The sequence below is a fragment of the Desmodus rotundus genome, chromosome 2 (assembly GCF_022682495.2).
Source record: "Desmodus rotundus isolate HL8 chromosome 2, HLdesRot8A.1, whole genome shotgun sequence".
In the NCBI taxonomy this organism is placed as follows: Eukaryota; Metazoa; Chordata; class Mammalia; order Chiroptera; family Phyllostomidae; genus Desmodus; species Desmodus rotundus.
Window position 1 is genome coordinate 173,280,249 of NC_071388.1, and position 23,080 is coordinate 173,303,328.

Consider the following 23,080-nt stretch of genomic DNA (forward strand, 5'->3'; position numbering starts at 1 on the left):
GTTCAGACTCATAGCTACCAAAGGCCTATGATCTCGACCACTCATACTGCCTCTCATGTAATATGAGTTATTCCAACAATACCAAATGCAACCATCCAAGTAATTACCTTTTCGGAATCTACAAAGTGTGTAGCAATTCCTGCTCCATACACATCTCTTCCTTTCAGCCTGAATCCTGTTAATGCAAGTAAGTAACCAAGTTTTCCTTGAAGTCTTGGCAAAAAATAACCTCCACCAACATCAGGGAATAGTCCTGTAATTAAATAACAAAAAGAGATAGCAATGATTCAAATGAAGGATATGAACATAACTTTCTTTACTGTAGATCAGACTGCTATCGAACCATACCTATATATGAGGAAACTACGTGGGGCTAGAGCAAGAATCATAAAAAAGGATTACAGACAAGAGTACTAGGAGCCCACATAAAGCTGGGAATAGTCCCTGTTCCCACCAGTCAGGTTAGAAAAACTCATGATTCATGGAGCACTGAGTAGAATACAAAATGGAAAATAATTAGCACTAGCCTGAATCTCATGCAAGATTCTATCAATTTCTTCAACAACAATATAATCTGAAATGTATCAAAATAAGATGATTTAAAGGTAATTATGAAAAATTTGGGTTTTTTTTAATACCTATTGCAGTTTCTGGCATTGCAAAAAGAGACTTCTCAGTAGCCACTCGGAAGTGCCCATGAATCGAGACTCCAACTCCCTAGGAAAATAAGACAAAAAATGTTTTAAAATACTATAAAAAATAAAAACTCACACACTCACAGTATTATGGACCAAGTAAATTATATTCCACAGGAATTTCTTTCAGGAGAAGAGAAACCCTAAACCACACAATTTCAGAAAATCTTACTAGGCAAAAAAATATGAGGGTATCCCTGGCACCTGTAATAGATCTGTTCTAGCTACGATGTTTTCACTCAGTATTTTTGTGTTATGCTTCATGTCCTCTTCCCCAGATCCCTCTCATTTCAAACCAGATGCAGCATCAGAGAATATTGACTTCTCCGAACTACTGAGTGTTGTTAGTGGAACCAATCTTCAAAAAAAACACAACCAAGCTATTCTAGAAAATTCCAGTAGCTTTAAGTAGAATACTAACACATTTATTCATATATTTTCTCAAATACAATTAGCAACATCATTTTTTTCAGATACAATGGGACCAACTATATAACTCTTGAAAAATGGTTACTAAAACACAAGTTTCAGAAAACAAAATAAATAGCTGAAAATTCTGTCTCTGATTTGTTGAATGTCACTGCAAAAAACAAACTTTATGATCATCTCTGAATAAAAATATATTTGAATAAACAGACATCTGAATAAAATAAGAGGTATGCAAATAACAAAGTATCCAAATTTATGTCACATTGTAACATACAATGCCTATGTTCTTTTCACACTGTTCAGAACTTCTATTAGATTCAGTTCTCACCCTTAATCCTTTCTACCCAGTCACACGGTTAAATTAGTAAAATGTAAAATATTTGAAACAATGTCAGGCTTTAAGAGTTCTATAAGAGTGAACTCAATAGAAAGGGAAATAAAGGGCTATCAGGTCTTCAAGTTCCTCTCAAATGGTTCAGAAAAAAAGTATTCATAGATAGATGTGGGAGAGAGGAAGAGAAAAAAAACAAATATGGAAAACAAGAACAAGGAATGTGGATGAAAGATATACAGGAGTTTTTTACACTAGTCTTGCATCTTTTCTGAAAGTTTGAAATTGTTTCACAATAAAAAGTTTTTAAAAATTAAAAATAAATGTCCCAATGTGAATAGAGCCTACAACCACAGTTAAGGAAACAAACTCAGAAAGGTATTCAGTGGGGTGATGTGATGAGTGCTTACACAGAGTCATGGATTTAAATTCTAATCAGAGAGAACGTGTAAGCTCCTGCTCAGAATGAACACTGCATCAGTATCAGAGAGTATGTGAGAGACCTTCCTCACCCTCACTTATAATCATAAATGGTGCGCTATATTATATATTACTAAGCTATAAAGTTAAATATCACAAGTTTCATAATGTATCTCTGGAATGCTAGCAGTCTAGTCAGCAGGCTCCACAGTAAAAACAAGACTTTACTATGCATCACACATGAATGTTAATAGGCTAATACTGCACATAATATTAATATATTAATTATATAAATATTAATGTATTTGCATAGACTAATGTACAGAGATCAGCAGGAAACACATTTCTTATCCCACATTAAATACCTATACCAAGGTCTGTCCGGAAAAAGGCCAGCCATTGTTAATATAACAAGAACAGTTTGCATGACATTGATGTAAACTGGTAGCCAAGGAGAGTGAACTGGAACGCACATGTTTAAACAATGGTGACTTCACTGTACTAGTCAGTGGGGGCTATAGACACTGCTGAGTGAGCGTGTGTACTCTATGGCCATCACATTCAAAATGAGCAAGTAGAGCAACAAATCTGCATCAAAGTTTGCATTAGGCTTCAACATTCCTCCACAGAAAGTATTCAGAGGATTCCAAACGCTTTCAGGGATGACGCAATGAGTGCAGTGCAAATAAATATGTGGCACAAAAGCTTCAAAGATGGTCAAGAATCTGTTGAAAGTGATCCACGTTCTGGAAGGTCTGCAGCAAGCAGAACACCTGAGAACGCTGAACGTGTACAGGCTGCAATCAGCAAAGATCAGTGACTGACAGTGCGAGAACTAGAAGCTGATCTGGGGATTCCAAAAATACTGTGTCCGAGAGTTTGATGCAGGATCTTGACATGAAACGTGTTGTGGCAAGATTCATTCCATGGCTTCTGCTACCAGGGCAGAAGGAACATCATGCTACAGTTGTTCATGACTTGATTTAAACTGCTACCAATGAACCAGATTTCCACAAGGTCATAACTGGAGATGAATCATGGGTCTGCAGCTGTGATCTGGAAACAAAGGCCCAGTCGTCCCAATCATCCCAATGGAAGTTGCCTGGTTCTCCATGCCTGAAGGAAGAAGGCCCGGCAAAGTCACAGCAAGATCAAGACCATGTTAACTGTGTGTTTTGATTGGAAAGGTGTTGTCCATCATGAGTATGTTCCTCCAAGCCAAACAATTAGTAAGGAGTACTACCTCAATGTTCTTCATCATTTGAGAGATGCAAAATGACAAAAATGGTCAGTCATATCTATGGACAACTGGTGACTGGCAGCTTCATCACGACAATGTGCTTGCTCATGCATTGGGTCTTACGCAGAGTTTTTGGCAAAACATCAAATCGCCCAGGTGACTCAACCTCCCTACAACCCAGATTTGGTGCCCTGTGACTTCTGGCTTTTCCCCAAAATAAAATCACCTTTGAAATGGAAGAGATTTCAGTTCCTTAATGAAATTCAGGAAAATACAATGGGGCAGCTGGTGGTGATTGAAACAAAGGATTTTGCAGATATTTTTAACAATGGAAGAGACTCTGGGAGAACTGTGTGAGGTCCCAAGGTACCTACTTTGAAGGGGACTGAAGTGTCATTGTCCTATGTACAATGTTTCTTGTATCTTGTATCTTCTTCAATAAATGTCTTTATTTTTCATATTACATGGATACTTTCTGGGCAGGCCTTATGATTCACATAATTTTTGGACAAAAATTATATTCAACAGAAACAAATAATTGAGGCAGAAATATTTATATATAACTGTTCTATCATTCTTGAAGGTATCATTTTACTTTAAACAAAAGAACCAGGAAGATATTTGAAAGTTCTCAAGACAGTAAATCTTAATTTTCATTATAAGGGAAAAAATTGTTAACTACGTGTGGCGATGGATATTAACTAAGCTGACTGTGGTAATCATTCCACATATATCAAACATATGTGTTGTGGTAATCACAACACATATATCAAATCATTATGGTTTGTACTTAAAACTAATACAATGTTATATGGTCAATTATATCTCCATTTTTAAAAAGCCAGGGGGTAAAAATCTGAATTTCACTGTTTAATCTAGGAACCTGGAAATAATCCTTGCCTCCATCCTTCTCCCCTTTATCCCTCATATTCAATCCATCATCAAATCCCACCAAGTCTACTCCTAAATACCTCCCTTACATCTATCTAGTTTCCTGCCCCTGCATTATCTCCAACCCAACATGGTGCAGGTGGAACGAGGCAGGGTGAGAATGGCACAAGGGAGAGCAGGGGTCCTGACACTTCACCAAGAACCCAGGGTGCTTTTACAGTTAAAAACAATGAACCAGAATCCTGACTGACCTGTCTACAGGAAATGGCCAAGGAAAAAGGAAGAGAACTTCTATAGATCTGATAATCTGTAGATCATAAAATTGCCAAGACTACCCATTACCCTAGGAAGTCAAAGTTCTTTTTCCCAGAATTCAATACCTTATAAGAGTGATTATCAACTAGTGTGCCACAAGAATTTTTAAAACATGCAATACTTGACTATTTAGTCAGGGGCACTGACCTCTTTTTGCTTAGATTGTCAAATAAAAAATTGACAAGAACCAACACAACAATAGCTACCCAATGTGAACATGTCAAAATTATTCCTATTATTTAGTCAAAATAATATGTTTTTTGGTGTGCCATAGATTATTAATAATCAGTTTATGTGTGCATACGATGAATAAATTTGAAAATCACTGCCTTATATAATGAAGGCGGGGGTTGGGGGTGGCAGCAGGCAATGAAGCCAATTTCCTATTAAGGAAATAGAAGCACTTCCCAGATCTGTATTTAGATATCCCTGGGCTAAAAGTCAGGGGGGAAGGAGTAGAGGAAAATGAAGAATAAAGGGCTCTACCTAATAAGAGAGAGCAGGGTGAGATGGAGTTGAACACCACAGGAACATCTGTTAAAGATAATTCATTGCATTTTGAAAAATATAACACAATGCTTACTATGAAAAAGGTTCACTGCGAAAATAAATGACCCTAAAAATTTCCTATGAGAAATCCTGCACCTGAAAGCAATCCTAACTCTCCCCTGATATGGCAGAAGGAAATCTATTACAGATAACCCCATTCTCTCTAATAGAGAAGAAAGGGAGACCTATCCCTCTCTTTCAAGAAAAAGAAGACATCCATCCACAACTGGAGAAAGTTCAACAGTGAACACTTAAAAATGAATGGGTATAACCACATTCTCCATACACTTAGAAATCCAAGGGAAATTTCCTCTGTATTCCTCTTTTCACAGTTCCTGTTCTGTTACTAATATTTCAGTCCTAAAGGAGACTATTTTTCATACCCTCCTTTGTCTGATTATCCTTCCTCTTGTCAAAGAAATAATAAATAGCGCCACTTTAAAATGCAGCTGGAGCTGCCATGCCAGAGGAACTGCCTTGCACCTCTTATGCATCAAACTTTTGGGACATTAAAACAGCAAAATAACTTTTGGACTGAGCCTAAAGCAAAATTATGTTTGCAAAGGTAATGAGAGCAGATATTACAACCACCAGACTGAAAAATTTTTAATTGTTTAGAATTAGCATCACTGTGTTATGTTTTAGGCACCAATAGAAATGCCTTCCTTCTGTTGATGTAATTGTTCCCCTTCCCTTTCTCATAAATAACCATTATTCATTTCCTAATCAGAACATTATTTGGGCTTCTATCTGAATCAATGCTTCCTGAATAGCTATTCTTTTTCTAATCTCAAATAAATGCTTGTTGCCTCTCACTTTGAAAGGCCTTTTTATTTTGTGATTGCACTGCAGTAGCTTTCTTTAGTCTCCAACTGGTCACCTTTTATCATTGCACATCCACTCCCAGTCTAGTTTCATCACACTTAGGACTGGCAGCTTCCACCCTAAACCTGCAAAGGATCACAGAGCTCACCTCACATATGACATATTCCTGAATCTGAAATCAGATCACCTTGATCTACACAACCAATAGCAACAATAATGTCTGTCAACAGACATGCACATGACAAGAAAATTATAGACTAATGTTCCTGATGAACACAGATGAGAAAATCCTCAGCAAATTATTAGCAAACCACATTCAACAATACATTAAAAGGACCATACACCATGATCAAGTAAAACTTATTCCTGTGATGTCAGGATGATTCAAAATATGCAAATCATGGAAAACAGTATGGAACTTCCTCAAAAAACTAAAAATGGAACTGCCTTTTGACCCAGCAATTCCACTGCTGGGATTATACCCTAAGAACCCTGAAACACCAATCCAAAAGAACCTATGCACTCCAATGTTCATAGTAGCACAATTTACAATAGCCAAGTGCTGGAAGCAACCTAAGTGCCCATCAGTAAATGAATGGATCAAAAAACTGTGGCACATTTACACAATGGAATTCTACGCAGCAGAGAGAAAGAAGGAGCTCCTACCCTTTGCGACAGCATGGATGGAACTGGAGAGCATTATGCTAAGTGAAATAAGCCAGGCAGTGAAAGACAAATACCGTATGATCTCACCTTTAACTGGAACCTGATCAACAAAATGAACAAGCAAGCAAAATATAACCAAAGACACTGAAATTGAGAACAGGCTGACAGTGACCAGAGGGGAGAGGGGAGGGGATTACAGGGGAAAAGGGTGAAGGGTTTGTGGAAACAATTATAAAGGAAACATGGACAATAAGGGGGTGGGAGGCTGGCAGAAAACTGGACTTGAACAACAATAAAAAAAGTTTTAAAAAGTTTAAAAAAATAAAAATAAAACAAAAAAACAATATGCAAATCAATATGATACACTACGTTTAACAAAATGAAGAATAAAAATCATATAATAATTTCAATAGATGCACAAAAAGCATTTGACAAAATCTACTATCCTTTTATGATAAAAACACTAAACAAATTTGTTATATAGTCATGGACCACATAACTATGTTTCTGTCAATGACAGACCACATATACCACAGTGGTTCCATAAGATTAAAATGGAGCTGAAAATTTCCTGTCGTCTAGTGACGTTGTTGCACAACACATCACTCGTGTCTGTGGTGATGGTATAAATAAACAAACCTACAGCTGCATGAAAATATAGCACACACTATTAGGTACAGTACATAACACTTGATAAAGGTGATAAATGACTTGATAAAACACTTAATTGATGTGTTTCTAATACAGCTCACATATTAATGATTAGAGGAAAAGCACCCACTTACCCCACCCATTGTAATTCCATGAATAAGTGCAATATATGGTTTCTGGCAAGAACCTAAAAGAAACAGAACTATAATTAGTTGCAATGTTTAATAATTCTTCTTCTTTTTTGTTCTTCAAAAATTACATGTCATATGAACTCTTGAGTATTTTCCCAGGGAAATTTTTTAAAGGTTTTTTATTTATTTATTTTTAGAGAGAGGGGATTGGAGTGAGAAAGAGAGGGAGAGAAACATCAATGTGTGGTTGCCTCTCATGTGCCCCCACTAGGGACTTGGCCCACAACCCACTCACGTGCCCTGACTGGGAATCGAACCAGCAACCCTCTGGTTCGCAGTCTGCACTCAATCCACTGATCTACACCAGCCAGGGCATCCCAGGGAAATTTTTGCAAGAGATACCAAGGTAGACTAAATGTATGGCTTGTAAAATGTTCTTTTTAAAACGTAAGTCCATAAACAATCCTGATCATCTGTTCATTATCATTTAACAACTCAACACCTCCATGAAACAAATGAAAGCCTTGTTTAATTCAGCTGTTGAGAAATACAGTTAACTACCCTGTAAGCTTCTATACACAGTTGTATTTTAAAGAACATAATTTGTTTTCTAAACATCTGAAGTAGTAGCTGGGTTCAAAGAGAAGTGTAGCCTAAAGGAAAAAGCATGGACTGGAAGTCAGAAGCCCCAGACTGTAGTCTCATCTTTGTCATTAACTAGCACTTCAACTACATTCAATAGACACACTGACACTAGGTATAAATAAACTTTTACTCTGTTCCTTCCCTTTTTACCCCTGCTGAGAGAGGGAATTGCTCATAACATAAAAATGTAAAGAGCTGAGCTTCTGTTACAGTTTGTTGCCAATATTACTTCCTTACCAAAGACAAATATAAAACTGCAGTTTTAATCCATCTAGCACTTCTATAAATATTTTCAATTTACTAAATAGGCTACTAATGCGCAAATATAACTTCATATTCACAAGGACATCCATAGCCTTCAATTTTGAACTTCAATTCCCTAGAAACTAGGGAAAGAAATTTTTTTCTCTAATTAAAAAAATTTTTTATTGATTGACTTTTTAGAAAGAGAGAGCGAAACGTCGGTTTGTTGTTTCACTTATTTTATGCATGCATTTATTGTTTCTTGTGTATTCTCTGACCAAGATCAAACCTGCAACCTTGGTGTACTGGGAACAATGCTCTAATCAACTAAGCCACCTGGGCAGGGTGGAAAGAAATTTCTCTATTGATTATAGATACATATATTTCAGATATAAAATATCAGAATAATTGATGCAACACATGAAGCCAGAATGCCAAGTTCCTTGCTGACTAAACTGTCATTACAATGTACAGAAATATACCCTGAAGGCTTTCTCTCTGTGCATTAACATTTTACCAAACTCTCTTTTCAAACTACTTAGAGCTCTGTTTTTTCCAGCTCCTTTTGTTTAGTACAGATCTACACTGCCCAAAATAGTAACCTCCAGCTAAAATTAGCTATTTAGATTTAATTACTTATGATTAAATAAAATTTAAACTTCAGTTTCTTGATCACACTTGCCTCCTGTCAAGTGCTCATTAGCCACGAGTGGCTGGTGGATATCGTATTGCACAGCACACACACAGTATTCTGTCACTGCAGAAAGGCCTAATGGGCAGTACTGGTGCACATTTTTAGAATGAAGAAAACATTCTAAGTAGACTTGATAAATACAATTTTAGACTTAAAGAAGTGAGAAATGTCCATTCAATTAGACCACAAGCAAAAATGGGCAACAGCCTCTTTCTCCCACTCCTACCTCAAAGACATAGATATTCTAGAAAAAATAATGTATCTCCAAGTTCAAAGCAGAACAAGGTAAATCCCTACATGCCAGAAATAAATAAGAAACTCAAATCAATAGCTGAGTAGAAGCTATAACCAAAGATTATGAGTGTATTTGATTTTTCAGCTGGGAATAAATTTTGGGCCACATATCTTATGCAATGAGCTACCCACCCAAAAGTTCATGTTAGGAAGAGCTACTCAATATGTAAAACATGACCAGAAAAATGCAATTAAGTTCGTGCCAGGAGAAGAGAGAAAAGTCAGAGAAAGTAGATGCTCAAGAACTGAATAACAACTACCTCCACCAGTGCATCTGAACAAACAAAACATCCCTAACAAATTTGGAATCAAATTAACACCCATAACCTAGTAAAAAGTGTCTACAAAAAGATTACACTGAAGAATGAAATTCAAAATGCTTTCGCATAGACATAAAAAATAAGACACCACTACAATTATTCAACATTATAAAAGAAGTCCTAGTCAAAACACCATAAGAAAAATCATAAATATAAAAATTGGAAAGATGAGAAAAATTGTGCAGGTGGTAGAACTGCCTAGGAGAAATGCCAAATCTATAGAAATACTAGAATTAATACATTTCAGTAGGGTTACTGAATATAAGAACAAAATATTAAAATCAAAAGCATTTCTATATGTCATACATAGTCAATTAGTAAATGTAACAGGAATATTACCATTAAATTGAGTAACAAAAAGAATAAGCTACTAAGAATAAAACTCTTTTAAAAAGGAAGATCTTCATGGAGAAAATTACAAAACATTATGAAAGGACATGAAAGTCAACCTGTTAAAAATGTTCTAAAACTGATTTATGGTGACGGCTGCACAAGGTTACTAAAACTTATTCAATTTTACACTTAAAATGATTAAATTTTATAATACGTGAGTTATAATTCATAATTTTAAGTCTTCTACATGAATAAGCAAAGAAATGCCACATTCATGGATGAGGAGACTCAATATAAAAATTCACTATCATGTCAATCAAAATCTCAATAGAATCTTTTGTGGAATCAGACAAAATAATTCTAAAATTCATATGGAAGCTCTAAAGTGCAAGAGCAACCAAGACAATTCTAAAAGAAAACAAGGGCAAACTGTCCTAGCACACAGAGACATGTATTAAAGCTGTAATAATCTTGACCCTGTAGTTTCAACTAAAGTACAAACAAATAGATCAATGAAAAAGCAGCCCAGACACAGACCTAGTCATATGTAAGAACTTGATATATGACAGAGGCATCATTAAACTTAGTGAGGAAGGCATATGCTTTTTAATAAAAGATATGGAAACATCTGGCTTTCTAGCTGGAATATAAAATTTAGATGTCATGTGCAAAAATATTTCAAGTACATTAAAGACTTGCAGTATAAAGAAACAAAATATTCAAACTACTAGAAGAAAATATGAGAGAACATCTTAACGACTTCAGTATTAAGTGCTTCTCTTTAATGCAAAAAGCAGAAATCACAAAGGAAAAAAATGGGTACATTTCATCCCATCAAATATTGATAAAAACTTATATATACCAAAAGGTAACTTAAAGCAACAGACTCAGAGAAATGGACTTACAATAGGTATAATCTACAAAAGTGAAGAAGCCAGAATACATAAGGACCTACAAAGTCAGTAAGACAAAAAATCAAAAAAAAAAAAAAAAGAATAAGAAATAGAACTGAAAAAAAAAATCTAAATGCTTAATTAACATAATGTTCCACCTAGCCATTGTTCAGTGAAATACAAATTAAATGCACAATAAAATAATAAACATGCAAGTTTAACCACACACAAAAAAAGAAAAGGATGGGTAGAAAATAAAGTCTTTGAGTTTACTAAAGAGTTTGGAAACAAACTGAAGATGTAGGAACTCTATGATCCATTCATTCTGCTTCTATTATTTTCTAGAGAAACTTTTGCACATGGGCATGAAGGGGGCATATCTAAAGACACAACAATCTGTACTGGTAAAAAAAATTTGAAATCTAATTATCCATTAACTCAGAATAAATGATGTGGGATACATTCATAATACTGAATGCTAAAGAACAGTTACATTCCATGTTACTAAAAATTTAAGAAATGATATATAGAGTAAGAGTATTTATGTAAATTTCAAAAACAAAGAATACTATTTTTGCTCATAAATATGTAGTAAAAATAAAGTGTATGGTCTAGCAGGATAAACTACGAATTAATGACAATGGCTGCTTCTGAGGAGGAATAATGGTTATTTCTGGGGAGAGAAAGAAATGGCACTGAGGACAGCAACAAAGCTCAACTATAACTTTAAAACTTGTAGAATTACATTTCTTTTATATAAGTTATAAAACTTTAAGCAAAAATAAAATACTGATGTCTGTTCATTCTGTGCTAGTGGGTACACAAGTTCTTATTGTATCATGTCCTGAAATTTAACATTTGAAACACATACTTGGTAAAACTACTGTTTCACTTCCAATCAAATCTGGAACATCAACTATAAAGAAATTTTCATCCCAAAATTCTGCAAGTATTAGGAAATGGTACTTCATTTTACAGAGAAAACTGGGACTCAAGTTCCCCACCCCCCGAGAAAGCCAGCCACAGGATCAGAATCATGTTTTCATATTGACTAAATGACAAATAGTTCGTAAGTATAGCCTATTAATATTAATAATATTAAAGTGTGATCTGTTTTGGAATAAGCAATCAGAATAATCTAGTCAAATTTATTTATACCTGAAACATATTATATAACACATTAAATAAGTGCCTATTGGTTGCATTTTCAATAATTCCTACTGTGGCTGCTTTTCTTGATTCCATTTTCAAAGCTCTCGACAGAACACACGTACCAATGGCATTGTTTAGCATATATTCTTCTCTGAAGAAATTCTGACTTATCTTCTGGTTTCCCTTTATAATTTCTGAGATTGTTATCAAAAAGAGAAAAAAGAAAGAAGGATTACAAATTTTTTTAAAGTGTTTTCTAGTCAATTATAGTCAAATAAATAAATTTAAAATATTCTAATACTCAGTACTGGAAGAAACTCTAGAATGATCTGTTAATGTCTTGAAGTTGCCCATGCCACAGGCGTATTATAATTAGCCCCAGATTCATAGTCCAATGTCAAAACTTCAAGGCAAAAATTCTTAAGAACTTCTTATAAGTTGTTACACTTAAATTAGAAGCTATATATTGCTACAAAATGCATTTTCTTTTCATTGTTTTCTGTAGCAGCTGAATAAACATTTCCTGGATATACATTTCCTTTGGTAGTATATCTTAATACAAAGTATGCATACACAGAGAAATATATGTATTCCATGTAGTTAAATATTTGTCACATTCATTTCACCATGACACATTTACTGAGCATCTACTAAGTAGCATCTGCTCTGTTTTAGATGCTGTAGATAACAAGATAGCAATATAAAATGGCTGCCTTGAAATTCAGGCTAATGAGAAAGATTACTAAAATACAGTCTTAGTGCTATGCTCACTATAAGGCTGGGTGCTGTGGAAGTGGGTACAGGAGAAGTTAATTAAAAGAAGTCTTCCCAAGCAACTTGCAGCCCCAGCATTGTGATTATTGATGATGAACCAGGTTATGACCTAAATTTATTCTGTATACCTAGTCATTACGCTAAGGATTTAATAACAGTGTCTATTCCTCATGGACTGATTACAGACAGGACCAAACGGCTTGCCCAGTATGTGATGAAGGAGATGGGAGGCCATCACATTGTAGCCCTCTGCGTGCTCAAGGCGGGCTGTACATTCTTTGCTAATCTGCTGGATTACATCAAAGCACTGAACAGAAATAGTGATAGATCCATTCCTATGACTATAGATTTTATCAGACTGGAGAGCTACTATAATGAGCAGTCACCAGGGGACATAAAAGTAATTGGTGGAGATGATCTCTCAAATTTAACTGGAAAGAATGTCTTGATTGTTCAAGATATAATTGACACTGGCAAAACAATGCAAATCTTGCTTTCCTTGATCAAGCAGCATAATCCGAAGATGGTCAAGATCGCAAGCTTGCTGGTAAAAAGGAACCCCTGAAGTGTTGGATACAGACCAAGCTTTGTTGGATTTGAAATTCCAGACAAGTCTACTGTAGGATATGCCCTTGACTATAATAAATACTTCAGGGATCTGAATCATGTTTATGTTGTTAGTGAAAATGGAAAAGCAAAATATAAAGCCTAAGATGAGAGTTCAAGATGAGTTTGGAAACATCTGGAATCCTACTGAAATCACCAGCTATCAAATGTTCTAGTTCTGTGGCCAGTTGCTTAGTAGAGCTTATTGCATGTATCTTCTCAGAATTTTATGTTTTGTATTTTAGGAAAGTACAGAGTGATTGAATACTGTTAATTATACCACTGTGTGTTTAAGAAAAGTAAAAGACAGGTTTTGTATTAATGACAGCCATCTAAGAGATACTGTTGTATCAGATAAACCATATGTCCTAGAATTATTTTATAGTGTTTCAGTATTAACAGTATTTTTCAAATTGTTCAGATTACTTTCAGTGACTCTTTGTCAACAATTTTTGAAAACAAATCAATTAATTCCCCCCAAAAAAATTTTTAAAAGAAGTCTTCCCAGAACTCATAGTCTGAGCCAAATTTGAACAATAGATAGATATTTCCTAGAAAATGATGGAGGCAAAGATTTGAGTAGAGAAAGGAGTACCTACATATGCACATAGGCAAGGAGTAAAATCAAAAAGGAGAATGGTAAAAGGTGAGGCTAGAGAGGTATAATAGCATAAAGGAAATATAACTTCTCAAAAATGTTGCTACAGATACAACTTACTGCCTGGCTTAATTAAAAGGTGCTCAGTAAATATCTGAATTAGAACTACTATCAAATGGTTTCATTTCTATTGCAATTGCCTATTATTGAAAGTTCACATCTACTGTATTCTTACTGCAGTCAATATCAATATCATTCTCTTCCATATCTATACCGCAAGCTCATATGCCTTTTCCTATCTTTTAGTAGTAAGAGAATTATCTATTAAAATACAAATTAAATGTATAATGTATGCATGTTTCTTCTTTTATGGGGAAGTTACACAAAAATTGTTGACTATTTATAGAGTTTTAGACCAACTCTAGCACTCTGATATTATCTTCCTTTAAAATGTTCCAAATGTTGACTTCTTTTCCTGTTTTTTAAAAGAAAGATTTAACATCTTTTGTCATTCTGAAGCTCTCCCTGATATATGCCCCTCCCTCAAAAAAACCCCTCTCATTTATTGTCTTCTATTCAGTCCTCATCACTACTTCCCAATTCTAAAAAGAAAGGAGTATAAATTGTATTGCATGTTGAAATTTTTACCTAAAAAGTCTTCTTAAATTTCCTCCTAATCTTATTCTAATCAATTATTTCCGTATAAAATAAAACTAAATGATGTTCATAATATCATTTAAAATTTTTTTCTGAGTGTCCGCTTATCATCTTGAACTACGATCTTTAAAGAAACTAAATTTCCTGGAATTGAAGTCCACTGCTTTGTTTCATGTAAACTAGAATAATTCTAGAATTTGTGACTGTATTTCCAAACATCAATATAAAGTTAGGCCTTTATGTAAAAATAGCTCACAGTCAGAAGAAGCTAAAATGAATACCTAAGGCATCTTTAAATTGACAAGATCATAAGCTCAGCTCCAAAGGAAAGGTTAATTCCAGGCTGAAAAACAATGTTTTAAAAATATTCATTTTGTGGGCAAATGAATTTCAAAAGCAATTCGGTTAACAAATCAATCTAAGCTATCAAAAAATTTTAAGCTATAGTTTTAAGACTTACTTTATTTTTTCTTTCAATTTAATAAGATACTTGAAATAATGTCCTGAATCAATCTTGTTTCTTCCTATTCCAAATGTAATGGTTTACAAAAACTTGTAAATCTAGTAACTAGATCAACCCAAACATGAGTGTCTTAACACAATACAAAACACAAGTATACAAAATAAAAATACAAGGAAAAACCATCCTTGGACCCTACCGACTCCATAAGAAACAAAACACAAAGTGCGAAAGCAGTTTTTAGTATGTATAAAATATTGACAACCAGTTGTGGTAACAATAAGTACATGACATTGGTCCTGAGAGCAAACATTTCATCTCTTTTGTCTTTAATAGTTAAAAGTGTAAGACAGATTGACATAAACAATTAGAAAGACAAGGAGAATTAATCTTCTATATTTATATCATATTTATTTAAACATACATAATATGTTAAAAATATATAGGAAAACACTACAATTAAGTAGATTCTGGCTTTAGAATCATGAACAGTGGGAAAGTACAGGCAAAGTCATAGAAATATGTGAGAGCATGTCATGCCTGGAGAGTGGCAAGTCACTCAACATGGCCAGACTGTCAATTATATGACGTACTGAACTGCTTAATATCTGCTATTCTAAAATAGAAAGTGGACTCACACACCACCCTGGACATTTTGTATGGGATGACTCGGGGAGAGACAAGATATCTGAAGGGCATATGTATAGCATTATTTTATTTTTTTAATCATTTTTTATTTTCCAATTACAGTTGCCATACGATATTATATTAGTTTCAGTTGTACACCTCAGTGATTAGACATTGTATAACTTGCTAAGTGATCATCCCGATAAACTTCGCACCCATCTGACATCTCACAAAGTCATTAGAATATTACTGACTAGTCCCTATGCCGTCCTTACAGCCCCATGACTGTTCTGTTACTACCAAATCGTTTGTCTTAATCCCCTCACCCTTTCACCCATTCTCCCAACCCCCTCCCATCTGGCAACCGTCAAAATGTTCTCTGTATCTATGAGTCTGATTTGTGCAGTATTTTTAATTCACTCTTTCCTATTTTCCTAATATAAACTACAAAAGGTAAGTCTTTAAATTTTTCCTTTTTCTAAGTTAACTATACAAGAACAAAACAAATTCTAAAAAGTGACACAAATTATGAAGTACTACAGAAATATGTTAATACTTTATCTGTTCTAATGAGGGGGAAAAAACATTTAGGTGAGAGGAAAACAGTTTTTACCTATGATATCACCCCCAGCACAAAAAGCCTTTCCACCAGCTCCCTTTATAATGATCAGGAAAGTTTCAGGATCTTGTTCCCACTTCTGAAAAGAAGATGGCATAAGCAGATCATGACTACACAACTCATTAAAGATGTATCACGTGCACGGCTACACGTATATACATCTCTGTGTGAACAGACAGATACAGTAGATGAATGGGCTACTTTTGCCCCACCCCATGTATATACCCGTATACATAAAGCATAAGCTTTATAAAACATATCCAGAAGAATGAATCCCAACTTCATTTTCTTTCCTGACATAAATTAGAGGACATTCCAATAAAGTTGCTGGATGACTATATTCTATGATCCAAATTTAATGATGGTATCTGAAATCTTTGTCATGACAACTTTTAGAACAAGGTGAAAGAAAAAATATGGACTTAATAATAGTACATATTACATAAGCTTAGAAACCTGGTGAACAAATCAAACCAAAAATTGTTGATAAACAAAGCAATAACCTTTTTCTACTGTGGTAACATAGGGCTCTTTCCTATTGAAAAATTTTAAGTAACAGTAACATAGATCAAATCTGGAAGTAATGTGGGGTTGGTAAGGACAGCTAATCATTAAGTAGGATGAAAGAATCAAGAGCCAATGTCAATTCTAAAGACTAGAACAATGGACCAATAAAAAATTAGTTAACTAGAGACAGAAATATTAACAAGGGCTCTATAAATTTTACACTTGAGAATAAAAATATAAATGCACAAGGAAGAAATGTAGCTGGAGAGTTGTGGTTGTCCAAAAGGTTAATACATGCCCTAGCTGAGTAGCTCCGTTGGTAAGAGTGCCGTTCTGATGTGCCAAGGTTGTGGGTTCAATCCCGTCAAAGCACATACTAGATGCAACTAACGAATGCATAAATAAGTGGGACAACAAATCAATGTGCCTGTCTGTCTGTCTGTCTCCCTCCCACTCTCAGATCAATAAAATTTTTTAAAAGTACAAAAGGTTAATGCAATACTGGACTATACCAGTAGAAATACGGCATTCTAACATGGAAGTTTCTTCTTTCTTCCACTCTGGTCCAACTCTAATCTGGAACACTTGGTTTATTTCTGAGTATCACTTTTAAAGACATATAAGGTATTCCAAACAGACATAGCAAAATGGAAGAGAGGTTCACTCATCAAATGAACAACTAAGAAATAGGTGAGTAGGGGAGAACTAGACTTTGTGTAACACCTATGTGGCCGACTGTATTAGGCACACTATTTTACTTCATCTTCACCATCCTATGAAATATTATCATCCCTACTGCACAGGAGGAAAGACAGACACACAGGGACTGGCATTCCCAATCTACACAGTTAATAAACAGAAACCCGAGTTCCATACACAAGGAGTCCACTGCACCTGCAGTTCACATAGAAAAGCTTACGGCCTTCTCTAATAAAGGCTGGCCAAGCAGTTAAAAAACAGTTGTCTTCAAATCAAAAAGCTGTCGTGTGGAAGCAGATTAGATTCATACATTCATACCCCAAGAGACAGAGCCAGCGTCACTGGTTAAAAGGTCAGGGAAACAAGGAGTGGCAGAACACCAGGAGAAACTTAGAACCATGTAAAAGTGGAGGAGGCTGTCTCATGAGGCAATGAACTCTCTGTCACTAGGGGAAAGGACTGAAGACTCAAGAATCAATGGGGCTTGGGAGCTGATCCCAGACAGTCCAATGGTTCTACAGGAGACAATGCCAGAAACATACTATTAAGATATACATTAAAAATAACCCATACAATTGCCTTAGGAAAATTATAAACCTTTAACTGTGGATAAATTTGCCGGATCATATTAAGATTCAGTGCATTCAGGTTCTTTGGTCTGTTCAGTGTTATCACTCCTGCACAGCCTTTTCTTTCCAATAGTACTTCTTGTTCTGCATCTGTGTGGTTGGACATTCTCTGTGAAAACAAATAACGTTAAAATTCATTAAGTTTCTGTCACAAGCCAACATCAAAACATATACATAAAATATACATCTTTCACTAATCAAATGGACAGCTAAGTACATTTGACAAAGATTTCTGAAGTTATTTAGATTCCAAATCAAACTCTATATACCTCTTAAATCTTTTAATTTTTATTTCTAAGTGAACTAAGTCAACTTGAACTATAAATCCTTAAATCATCTGATTTATTACTGTATAACAAGCAATATACTAGGTATTTAGAAAGTAAAGATGAATAGAGAGAGCAAATAATTAAGACTACAGTAATTACCAACAACTTGGAAAAAAAAAAAAAGACAACACTTGAGCTCAGCCTTCATGTATGTCAAGAAAAAGGAGGGTGAGAATCCTAGAGGATAGTACAAAAATAGCAATGAATATTTGAAAATATTAAGATGTTACACCTAAGCAGAATGAAGGCTGGTTGAAGAAATGAGTGATGGGTAAGTAGGAAGAATTAGTATAAAGCCAGATTATAAAATGACAGACTTACATCTCATATAGTTGTGAAGAACTTGCCTAGTACGCTTACATAAGGGCTTCAAACACCATAACTTAATCATCAGGTCTCACTGCTCATGTACTATAGTACTAATATAACACCTGGAAGTAACAAGTTTTAAACTACACAGCCATTTCCCAGGTCTCTGCTATATACAGCTATGAGGGCTAATGGCACAAACTACTTAATACATTCCTTTAAGGACAGTGTTTTAAACCTCACATGGGAACAACATACAATATAAAATTGAAAGCTTAAACTGGAAATTTTTAACTAGAGAATGCATTCTTATTAACAGAAATCTAATAAAGCCTTAAAATCCATATTTTGACAGCATTAAGCAGTATCTTTACACGATGTTTAAGTCCTCCTTTATAAAATCCCATTGTATATTTAATGTTGGAGTTAATTTTATTAATTACCAGAAAAAGTAATAATTTATACTCACTTAAAGGGGTTACAAGAAAGGATATTAAACAAAAAATAATTGTATATTTTCAAATTAAAATTTAAAACTATAACTATTTTAAGATATATATATTTTTTAAGATTTTATTTATTTTTTTTTAGAGAGAGGAGAAGGGAGAGAGAAAGAGAGGGAGAGAAATATCAATATGTGGTTGCCTCTTGCACCCCCTTCAGGGGACCCAGCCGGTAACCCAGGCATGTGCCCTAGACTGGGAATCAAACGGGCAACCCCTTGATTCGCAGGGTGGCACTCAACCACTGAGCCACACCAGCCAGGGCTTAAGATATATTTTTAAACAAATTCACAAGTATCAAGAAGTTTGATATCCTCCGATATCTAGAGTATGAGGAAACAGACATATTGCAGGAGCATAAACTACTACTACTACAGCCTAGGAAAAACAGCCTGACAACACATATTTTAAATGATTTTATTTATTTATGTTTAGAAAGAAGGGAAGGGAAGGGAGATCAGTGTGAGAGAGAAACATCAATCGGTTGCCTCTTGCACACCCCCACAGGTCCAGGCAAGTGTCCTGTCCGGAATCGAACTGGCAACCATTCTCTTTGCAGGATGACACCCAACCACTGAGCTACACCAGTCAGGGCTGACAACACATTTTTTAAAGCATTATTTGAACCAAATCAGATTTGTCAGCCCCCCGCCAAAAAAGTTTCATGACTGTTTTCATTGAACAATTTAACGTAAATTATCTACCCAGTACCAGAAGCAATCTTTTAAAAGTCTATTATTTAGTTTCAGCTCAGAAATTCTGAGAGCAGAAAAGATTCTCATTCTAATTCTATAGCAAAGAGGCAGGGAGCTGAAGAGACTACAGATTAATGACTTTTGGTGAACTCAACCAGAAAACTGTCTCAGGTCTCATAAAATCCTGAGAGGTGCCTTCAGAGACAAAGGACCAGAATACTTGCACACCTCAGGCAGAAGCCTTTAGTAAAGTTAACTAGAATTTTTGATTACTTGCTGGAGGCCAAGTGTGAGCAAATGTGATAATATGAAGTTCCTGGGACTCACAGTCATGAAGAGTTCTCAATCTGGCTCTCATTTCCTCTGGAATCCAATCAGGCTTTCCCAGGGAAGACTGGAGAAAGCTCCCCTGCATAGCGCTGGGTTGGGGAGGGAAAAAATAGATACAGCTAAATCCTTCCCCCTCATTTTCCATCCAGAACAAAAGGCTAAACCTGCAGGGAAGTGAGGAAGGCAATGGAGGCCTACAGGGGTGACACAGAGGGCCCAGATGGATGCCTGCGTATGAAGTGGGCTGTATTACAGGACAGTAATACTGATTTGAGGAACCTGCCTGTTTATAGCAAGCTGTAAGCAAGCCTAAGCTACATCCCAGAGGGAGACTGTGACAAATGAATCTTAACTGAACAACTACACATGTATGACATGACCTCACTGAAGAGACTGCAGTGGTAGTGGCAGTACAGCCGACCTAATGGTGACTTGGTGGGAAACTGTAAGGATAAATGCAAAATGAACTATACATTAGCATCGTGCTCTAGTTGGTAAATTTGTTTCTCGGGGGGTGGTTAACAATTTTGAAACTGCTTTGCATGCATACTGGGATTCAACAATCAACAGTGAGAACCAGTGTCAGGAGGACAGGTACAGATATGCAAGTAGGGATGGCTAAAATGAACCCTGCCTTGTGGTACTAAATAAATTAAAGTCAGACACATCAGTATGAGCTCATGCTTATACACACCCACACAGAACAAATACAGAAACAATTATAGACATGTATGTACACACAGATTAGGATACAATGTGTATGTGTGCCACTATATATACATTACCCTAGTTCTATCCCCCAAGAGAAAGTGGTGACACCCCAGTAGCAAAGAACATTCCCAGAGCTTAGATCTTGATTTCTAAACGCCATTCTCACATAAAGAAAACCAGGGCTCCTTGGAGAAATGGCTGACTCCACAGCTGGGATAGGGAAAACCCAAGAGGAACACGAGCACATCTTCTAGTACCATGTCTCCAAATTTCCCCTTTTTATAAGGACAACAGTCATATTGAATTACCCCAGTAATCCTTACTCCGGTATGACCTCATCTTAACTAATTAAATCCGCAATGACCCTATTCCAACTTGGTGGAAGAAGCCATCTGTCATGTGCCCTGAGGTTTCCCCGCACTTCATTGCTGGGCGTGCCATGAACCCAAGGGCCTGACCACTCTTTGCTTGGGTCATTTTTCAGGGTTGTATTTGCTCCAGCAACTGAGGAAAAAGTAAGGTCTGCCTCTGGCACAGAGAGTAGGCTTGCTTACAGCCTGCTGTGGACATGCAGGTTCCTCAATTTCAGTATCACTGTCCTGTAATACAACCCACTGCACACGCAGGCATCCATCTGGGCCCTCTGCCACCACTGTGGGACTTGGGGAGTGCAGAGAGGCAATAAAAACATGATGTTCAATGCTGCGCATTGTGCCACTAATAGCAAAGTCCTTTGTCTCAAACTCAAGAGTTTCATGTCTTCTGCCAGCATCCATGAAATAGTAACAGGCTAAGTATTAGCTTGTAATTGGGGTAAAATCAAACCCCATACCCAAAGCTGTCCAGCTAGCCCAAAAGCCCTCCACCTGCCCCATTCCAATCACAGCCCTCTCCCTCTCTACAAAAGCAGTAACTGTCCTGATTTTTATAATAAATGCAGAATGTGCATCCATTAACATAATCTGTCCATTTTTTAAAATTGGATATATCTTTCAAGTCTTTTAATCTATAGGTGCTCCCTCCATCCCTTTGTTTTCCTTACAACTTGTTGAAAAAGAACAGGCCATATAATCTGTAAAATTTCCCAGTGTGGATTTTGCCACATATGATACATATTTATTCTTAACAGCTATGTATCCTTACATATCACTTTATCAGTCACCTAACCACAATTTCCGCTTTTTGCTATTACAATGATGCGCAAGTACCTTTAAGCGCAGATCTTCAAGCACTTAGGCCAAGCAGTTTTGCAGGATGTTTACAGAGGGTCAGACTTTGAGTAAAGGATATAGGCTCTTCCACTGATAATGCCACTAGAATGACGTAAGTGAATGAATGAACAGATTTGTTCCTACTTCTAAAAACCTTCAAACTACTGATTCACTAATCAAAATCATACATGCAAAGGTCAGAAGGGGAAAAATGGAAATCTCCACTGTATGTGTCATTTATATGTGTTAGTTAATTCTACAAAAAATTAAAACTCTTTTCAGAAAACATCACAAACTTTTAACTAAAAGCTAGAAAAGTTTCCTATGATGAAAATTTATCATATTATGAAAGATTACAGAGACTAGAGTCAGAAATGAACTTCTCATACAATCCAAAGTGTGTGGGGCGTGGAGGGACAGAAGGGGTAAGGAAAACAGAGAAAGGAAAGAAGAAATGTCTCTAGCCAGGAGCCAGAAAGATTTAATGTGAAAAATTAAGGCTTTCTTAAATCTTTATTATACATCCTGGAAAGACAAGAGGATCACAGTTTATTTATATTTTTGAATAGTTGCTTAAGCAATTAGAAAAAACTTTTAAAATATATTTTATTGATTAATGCTATTACAGTTGTCCCATTTTTGTCCCCTTTATTCTCCTCCACCATGCACCCCATCCTCCCCGCCCTTGGTTCATACATCCATGGGTCATACACAGAGGTTTTGGCTTCTCCAATTCCCGTACTAGTCTTAATCTCTCCCTATTTTGTACCTACAAACTAGAACATTTATGCTTCTTATTTCCTGTACCTTTTCCCCCATTCTCCACCCTCCCACTCCCCACTGATAACCCTCCATGGTCTCCATTTCTCTGGTTCTGTTCCTGTTCTAGTTGTTTGCTTTTTCTAGTTGTTTTTGTTTTTTCAGGTTCAGTTGCTGATAGTTGTGAGTTTGTCGTCATTTTACTGTTCATATTTTTTATCTTTTTCTTAGATAAGTCCCTTTAAGATTTCATATAATAAAGGCTTGGTGATGATGAACTTCTTTAGCTTTACCTCGTCTGGGAAGCACTTTATCTGCCCTCCCATTCTAAATGATACCT

General features: G+C 35.8%; 1 protein-coding gene and 1 pseudogene across 2 annotated transcripts in view; one reads left to right on the plus strand and one right to left on the minus strand.

The window, feature by feature from the left end:
* HIBCH (3-hydroxyisobutyryl-CoA hydrolase) overlaps positions 1 to 23,080 on the minus strand; it is a 59,355-nt gene that overhangs the window by 22,520 nt on the left and 13,755 nt on the right. Inside the window, exons 3-9 of one of the 2 annotated variants that reach the window (XM_071220682.1) lie at positions 20,057 to 20,148; positions 17,862 to 18,002; positions 16,053 to 16,137; positions 11,840 to 11,911; positions 7,147 to 7,199; positions 639 to 717; positions 108 to 253 (exon numbers count right to left, since the gene is read on the minus strand). In XM_071220682.1, the coding sequence (XP_071076783.1) occupies positions 108 to 253; positions 639 to 717; positions 7,147 to 7,199; positions 11,840 to 11,911; positions 16,053 to 16,137; positions 17,862 to 18,002; positions 20,057 to 20,062 (582 nt within the window). In that variant the 5' untranslated portion in view covers positions 20,063 to 20,148. The remainder of the gene's footprint in view (positions 1 to 107; positions 254 to 638; positions 718 to 7,146; positions 7,200 to 11,839; positions 11,912 to 16,052; positions 16,138 to 17,861; positions 18,003 to 20,056; positions 20,149 to 23,080) is intronic. The other variant, XM_024564222.3, reaches the window with a different exon arrangement.
* LOC112307850 (hypoxanthine-guanine phosphoribosyltransferase pseudogene) lies at positions 12,070 to 13,293 on the plus strand (annotated as a pseudogene).